The following is a 7,872-nucleotide window of genomic DNA, read 5'->3' as shown; positions in this document are numbered from 1 at the left end:
TTCCATTGTATTTATGTAGACAATTAATGAGAGACTTTTAAAGAGGTTGAAATAGTTTCCCATCTGACATCTGCATTAGATGAAGCCTGAAGCGCCAGAAAAGAAAGTTTAGTAACCTCTCCAGCAGATGGATGGTATGTCTTCCAAGCTCAAAAGGGGTCTTAACCTGTATGGGAATGCTATTTATTTTAAATTGTCAGATTAGTGGGAATTTATTGGCAAGCGTTCAGTGAACATACGTATCAGTGCTAACTCACAATGTGTGTATTCTGGCAGAAAATACCAATTTGCAAGTACTGTTTACATAGAGAATTACAATCAAGATTTTTTTATTTCATGCTTCTGTGACCACCATAATTTTACAGATTTTTATGCTATAGAGCAATTAAATTTTAAGGTATCATTCTTCCCATTTTGTGTTTTTTTTTAATTGTTGAACTAACTTCATTAAATGACATCACTTTCTTACTGGTCATCTAAATTGTGTGATCCTGGAATTTTTTTTTTAGTCCACAAAAATGAAACGCATGGCCTAAAATCATCATTTGGCCATTTGACTAAGTTGAGGTCTTGTGAGTCTTGCTAACATTTCATGTGACTTTTGAGACTTTCCACAATTGACTTGAACTTTAAAGGTTACTGGCCCATTGTCTCAAATTCTCATGGAGTTCTGTAATGACCAACACAACAGTGTGTAGAAGTTTTTTTTGGGGTGCTCTGAACATCAAGTTTATTTCCTATACTAAGTATTTTTCCAGTCATATGGATTAGATTTAAATGGCAACGGGGGGGCACATAAAGGGGTGAGCAAATTATGTGGAAAATACAACAAAAATTCCAGAAAGCACCTACATCCTGACAGACAAGTGAAAACAAGGCACATGTGAACAGATTGTTTGGAATGTGACATGTCTATGAATTCACACTTCTAATTGCAGTTATTACCTGAGCGCCTTAGAGTCCATGACGATATCATCCATCCATTATCCTCATAAGTACTTTCTTGATGTCAGGACTGGTGAGCAGCTTGAACCATATTTTCCTTTATCACACGCTGAATTAAAAAAAATGTCAAAATGAAAGCTAAGATGCGTTAGTTGGATGCGCAGATTAGTTTAAGCCTGAACTACAAAAAATAAAATATAATGTAAGGGGCTCAAAGTGCAGCCAGGTATGTTAATGGGATCCATACTGGAAGCCAAGCTGTATGAAGAGATGATGTGTATTTTTGCTCTAAAAGTACATCGAATAGCTTGGGTATCAGCAGAACAAATCACAGAAAATCAAATTGACCACATCAGCATCAGTCAATGTTTAAGACTAGTAGGTCTAAGAGCAAAAAACTGAAGCAGATGTTTCGACAGACTCTTTATTCGAAATCTCAAGTTCAAACTGAAAAGATTTAATACAGATGCGGCAAGAATGGATAGCAGATATGAAATCACTGTCGTTCAGAATCATCAACCTATCTAGCAGGTGCTAGAGGACTTGGAAGAGGATGAATTCCTAGGCAAAATGACAAATGACAAGAAAAGCATCACACAAAAGAGATGTGAAAAGGAAGAAACAAAAAAAACTTAAAGGATAAACTGAGTTTTGAAACTGCAGCAGCTCTGAAAAAACAAAACGGCTGTAAAAGAAAGCGATCAGGTGAAAAGACAAAGACATTCCAGTCGCAACTGTATAAGAACGGCAAAACTCAAACAAGATAGGAATGACATTCAACAACACACAAGACCTCAGAGATTCCTCAATTTTCTTTGCAATTGATACTCAATAATACAAAACAAAGAACCGCAAAGGGAATGACACGAAAAGTGTAGAGGTTCAAATATTACACTGCAAATGGGCTTGGATTGACCGCACACTTGGCAAAGCAACACACACTGTTCACCAGACTATCACTGAATTAGAACATGTCAGACAAGAGAAGTAGCGAAAGTTCTGCCTGGCAAAGATCAGCAGAACACTAAAAGTGGAACGGTAAAAAGACTTGAGGATGATTGATGATGATGTCGCAGACATGTTATTTATAGCACCTGGGTACTGTTTCAAATTGGGGGGGGGGAATGCAAAAAATGTCTCCTTTCATACTGTTCATTTTACAAGCTCAAATAAAATCTTATCTTTTGGGTCAATCTTGACCTAAGGCAAAAACAAGAGACAAAAGTAAACAATTTCAACAATGACTGATCATCAAGCAATATTGCTTTTAAATTGTGGTTTCTGGACAATTATTTTAACAAAAACAAATAAAGACATAACTGATGGTATCAGCCCTTTGGTTCCCAGAATGTTAGCCGTGTCTTCATTTTTTTTTTTCCATTAAACATTCAAGTTATATGCGCAACTGTTGCCACGGGAATATCAAGCTGCTTGGAGATGGTCGAGCCTTTACCTTGACCATGTTTAAGATTTTCTTTGTAATCTCCTGAAACTTTAGGCAAATATTTGAACAGGCCTGTTTTATTATTTTTTTTATAATTTATTTCTTAAATTTCAATTATCATTGGTCATTCTTTCAGTATTTTTTAATTACTTTAGTCAATTTCAATTATTTTTTATTGACTGTTGTGTGGTGAATTAGCAACAATTTTTCCCGATGCGTGTAAAATTGAATTTGCTGGAAGGGTTCAAAAAAGACCGTATAGGTCAATGATAGTTTCGGGACTGAGAGGCGTGAAGACAAAGAGGGGCGGGTTCTGCGCATGTGTTTGCCTACTTCTCAAATAAGTGAGAGTGCAGAGAGACACAGACAAAGCAAGCTTGAACCTTCTGGTAAGCAAGCCAGGAGACCTTTTGTGGCTTTGTTTTGATTTAATAATCCTCTCAAGTGGTACTTTGTGACAACAGAGCGAAGGAAGCTGGTTGCAGTCAGGATGAAGCTGTCAATATGGTGTTTATGTGTGCTTCATCTGGCCTTTGTCAGCGGAGGACTTCTCACCAGCAAGGATCTCCAAATTGGCACCCGTGATTTGACAAAGATCTCCAGCAGGACAGGTGAGACGCCACAAGCCAGATGTTTTTTTTTCTTTTTTCCCGCCCTCTATTTAGAGATTAGTGTCATTAATAAACCCGAGTAGGTAAGGATTAACATTGGATTGTGTAATGCAATGGTGGGAAACCTGCAGCATGCGGGCCGAATCTGGTCTGCGAGAGCGTTGAATGTAGTCCACCCTGCAATTCGAAAAACTAAATCTCAGAGGAGCTTTTTTAAAAAGCCTCAAAACCATCTACAATTTCTCATTATATAGAATATTACAAGTATTTGTTATTTTTAATGTGGCCTTTGAAATTCTTGCGGTGCCTGAAAAGAAAGTTTCCTCACCCATGATTGAGAGCTGAGAAAATTATCACATCGTAACCAAAATAAGATGGACTATAAAACAATTGAATTATATGTTTATGATTGTGGTTTTGGTTTGGAATAGTGTGCAACTGGAATTTATGATAGCACATTGAGAGTTCATTTGAGCATTTTGATTCAATAGCCCGATGAAATGTGTTAAATTCATCTGAGGTCAGACAATGGAAGAAGACAGAAAGTAGTGAATAAGGAAACTTCTAAAAGTACATTTAAAGCGCTTTAAAGTTAAAAGGGTCAATTAATTAAAAGAAATAACAGGGCAAACTAATATTAATTTAATTATTTTGCTCGAGCAACATCATGATTTTGTGCTTGCTTCCTGAATTTGAATCAGTTCCAGAATGACTGGTGGATCTGTAAGCATTTTAATGCCAGAACATTTTTTTCTGCTCCGGTAACTGATGGCAGAGTATTTCATTACGCATGCCTGCACTTTAATGCAGATGTGATTATTTTCATGTGTATAAAATATTTACCTGACACGGCTTCTAATCCACTCTATAGCAGATGTTTGCATTTGCTTTGGATGGTCAAAGACTTAACTCACTCATTGCGCCGACACATTTTTGAAGGAGACGATCATCAAAAGTGCCGCCCTTATCATTTGGCTGTAAACGTGGCTCGCTTTGGTGTTACGCAACAATTTCATTGGCTTTACTATCATTAAACTAACGTAGGTTACCGCAACCGCACTCAATAAATTTTTTACTGAATGTTTTCACTGAGGGTTTTAATTGAAGGTTGTGAATGAGTGCCCAACAGCTGCTCTGGGTTTAAACAAGGTTAATTTTGTAATCATCCATTATGTAAGGTGATTTGAATTTTCCCTGTAAGGAAGTTTTATTTATAGATTATAAAGGAAATATTTGAGAAGCGCTGATTTAAAGGGAGAACAATGCAGTAGTGGGAAGTACATCCGCCTTACATTTCTGAGGGGGGTCAGATCGGGATCTTGAAGTTTGCATGTTTTCTTTACCTGGTCAGGTTTGATAGGATCCAGCACACCTTGTGGTCCTACTAGGATAGAAAATCACTCAAAATCAATCACTTATCTGTCTTGCTCAATTGCAAACATTGAATTAAGAAGGAATTATAGTTGCTCTATGATTTGTTAAGATTCAACACATGCAAACTGTCATATTAAGAACTGCGCTCACATTTGTTTTGACAAAACTCTCAATGTGGTTTGGGTTTATCCAGCATTACATGCTTGCTATAGAAATATATGCTATAGGTCATGAAAAGAACACAAATTGGTGCAGATCCAGGAGTTTTTGCACGTGTACTTTTGGCAGAGATCATTTTTTTCCTACAGTAGCCATGCACAGCCCCTACACAAGTCTTTCTGGAAATTGATAGTAATTTTGCCGTAACCATACATGCCAATGATTTGCAGCCTTGTGAAAAGAAATACAACTTTGGGGCGCACCACTTCAGTCCCTAAACACACTTTAACACAATTGTTAACAGTTTTGCATTGGCGGAGGTCTGCACCATCTGGTTGCTCTTGTTTTGACCGACATGGTTGTTTGGATGAACCTTTCGTCATCTGTTGGACCGGCCAGTTGTTTTCAAATAGTGGGGCATACCTATTGCAATTTTATAGACATCATACTATTTATATTCACTGAGGAGAGTGGTGTGGAATATTTGTTTCTTCCTGGTGGCATAATAGAAAAATAATTGACAAGCACTGTTAGTGTACATTTATAATCCCAATAACGCCCTCTAGCGAGCACAAACGGAATTTACTGCAAACGTTGGCTGGTGCCAAAAGTTCACCACAATAGACTGCAGTAATATCCTCGTCTTGGCTTTTTCCACAGGAAATGAGATCGTATTTGTGAAGTTTGAACCGCTAATGTGCGTGGTATCGTTGAAAAACAATCATTCCCACTTTCGTTCTATGGACTATTTCAAAGCATGTTTTTCGGGATGCGGGTGGAAAACGGGTACCAAAAAAAAATAGCAAAGTTCACCGAACTGTTTCAAAGTTGCCTTTTGATTCCACTTCAAGATTCTGCAAGGATTAGAAAAATTAATCATGATATTTTTCTCCCCATAGGCAACTTTCCAAACAGATATAGAACACTCTTTGCAAGAAGAGGCCAGTTTGAACAGCAGAAGCTTCTCATGATGGCAAGTTGGAATGCATGATGATCCATCTCTATTTTAGGATAGAAGTTGATTTTTAATTCCAACTTCTCACTAATGGCTGTTTTCTGTTGCCCCCCCACAGAGGCCCAAAGGGGTGCCAGTACTTCCAGAGGAGTCTTCTACCAAGGCAGCAGCACCCAAACCGGCAACCAAACCGGCTTCCACCACATGTTCCCAGTTGGGGCAAAGCTGTTTGCCCCATCAGGGTTGCTGTGAGCCGTGTTCCACGTGCCACTGCCACTTCTTCAAAGCCATCTGCTTCTGCAGAAGGATAAATATGAAATGCGGCAAAAATACATAAAATATGCCATCGTACAAATGCTAATGCAACTCGGAGTTGATTAGCCATACCACTGTTGTTTTAATTCAAACATTTCATCTCTCAAGTTCGTTCACTTTGAAGGACTTTATATAACCTTTTATGAAAGGCAACCGCTTGCACAGCATTATATGGGTTCATTAACGGTTGAATGGATTTGAACAATAATGCTATTGTACTATTGTCAGTATTTTTTTGTACTTTTAATACAATTTTATCATTTTATGATATTGTTTGCAGGAGTTCCATAAAGGGGTAGAAAGTGTTGATGATTGTAAGTATGTGTGTGTGATGTGTGTCCAGTATTGTTTTACAAAACACGGGGGGCTTCCAAAGTACGAAGACACCCAAGAACTGTATTTTCCATACCTTCTAAGACTGAAACTGCTGAAATTTGTATGTTTGTGTAAGGGATTTAAATACAGCAATAGAAAAAAAATGGTGTATTTTTTCTGTGTGTAGTTGCGCATATTGCTAGCTGCACTAATTCTGCTATTTCAGTCTGGTTTTTTTTACCCCCATGCCATAAACAAACTTTAAAAAAAACATTTTGGCAAATGAAGCAAAACTTGTTGATTTTCCGCGGTGGCCGCACCCGTGATGATCTCTTAGGGCACTTTGGTAATTTATCTTGCTAAAATAGCAGAATTTGAAATGTCACTTGGATGGAGAGAAAACACACATTACAACAAGCAGAATAACAAAGAACAGGTGGGAAAACATCAAGGCGGCCAAGGAAAAAAAGATTTTAGAGAGACGAACAAAAGAAACGGCCAAAATACATAATCATGTGCACTAAACTTACAGTAACACTTTGCATGAACTGAATTGAACTGAGCCGCAATTCGGAAGGTAAAACAATGGTTGGCATGACTGCCTTCCCTCACAGTCACACACTGAGAAGGTTATTTGTGGTTTTGTGCTCCAGGCTACACATAGCTTTGTCACCATCTTGTGGCATGTTCATTGCAAAGAACTATGTTGAAGTGTTTTGTGGGAGGACATTCAAACAAAAGTATTTTTTAATCGTCTTGTGGCATTTATAGACAATACTTTTTTTTGGGTGGGGAGAGGGGGATTAGTTCACAGAAGGGCTTTGGTGTTCTCACTTTCTCCATCCATTGTTGAAGTTTTTTTTTTTTTAATTAAGGGCTACAAAAAGCATGCATAGTAATGACAGTCCAACTTTTACAAAAATTGAATTCAGCCAAGTCGCACAATACTACATAGAGTAACAGTACAGATCATGATAAATGAGGTCTATTACAAAAACATCTGTGATTGTAAAACTAAATGCAAAACGTTCGACACTAAACACAGACGAGTGTTTTGGAGGTCTGCGTTTAAGTGTGACAAAATCCTCTGGCGTGCTGTCCTACCTTTCATCTGCCAACATCTCCAAATAATACACCATTATAATGAACAGCTGTAGTTTTGAAGGGATCTGTACACCATTTCAGAAAATCATTGGAGTGCTTGCACAGATTTTATACTAACCAGACATTCACCTACTGAGCATTTTTGGAATGCGGATGAATATGATTGCAGGTTCCCATTCATCTTATTTTGCTGGTATGCAGCTGACCTCCACATTGATGTCCTCTTTCATAGATCAGACAAGCTTCAGCTGAAGCTTCATTAGACCACTTTGTTAATTAGATAGCTAAGCTTTTGTCTCAATCCAGGTTTAACTAAATAGCTTCAAATCCATACTTGTCCTAACGAGTAGAAAAACTCTGGACAGCACAAGATCTACTAGTGAGGCAAAACTGTCCAGTAGTTGACAACTGATAACTATGAGTCATATTATAAAACTACTTGTCATCAACCAGGACTTGACTAGTACTAGTAGTCCACAGATGCATTTTTACTAGAGCAATCCAGTATTATGATGTCCTCTAGTGCAGTTTTTCCAGAGGACAAAGGTGCATGGACTATGATATCATAGAATAAAAAATAAATAAATGAAAAAGCCAATGTTATTCTGACAAATCGTTGCAATGCAAAAAGGTCTGGCTTATGCAGTGTA

General features: G+C 37.7%; 1 protein-coding gene across 1 annotated transcript; it reads left to right on the top strand.

Annotated features, from left to right (window-relative positions):
- Positions 1-2,680: 2,680 nt before the first annotated feature.
- On the top strand, positions 2,681-6,110 carry LOC148380779 (uncharacterized). Its single transcript, XM_088363653.1, has 4 exons — positions 2,681-2,778; positions 2,854-3,000; positions 5,433-5,506; positions 5,607-6,110. The coding sequence occupies exons 1-4, from the start codon at positions 2,709-2,711 to the stop codon at positions 5,823-5,825; spliced, it is 510 nt and encodes a 169-aa protein (XP_088219779.1). The 5' UTR covers positions 2,681-2,708; the 3' UTR covers positions 5,826-6,110.
- The last annotated feature ends 1,762 nt before the right edge of the window (positions 6,111-7,872 follow it).

Source organism: Syngnathus floridae, chromosome 20 (genome assembly GCF_059516105.1).
Source record: "Syngnathus floridae isolate MCC-2025c chromosome 20, RoL_Sflo_1.0, whole genome shotgun sequence".
Lineage (NCBI taxonomy): Eukaryota > Metazoa > Chordata > Actinopteri > Syngnathiformes > Syngnathidae > Syngnathus > Syngnathus floridae.
This window is presented reverse-complemented; position numbering and strand designations above follow the sequence as displayed.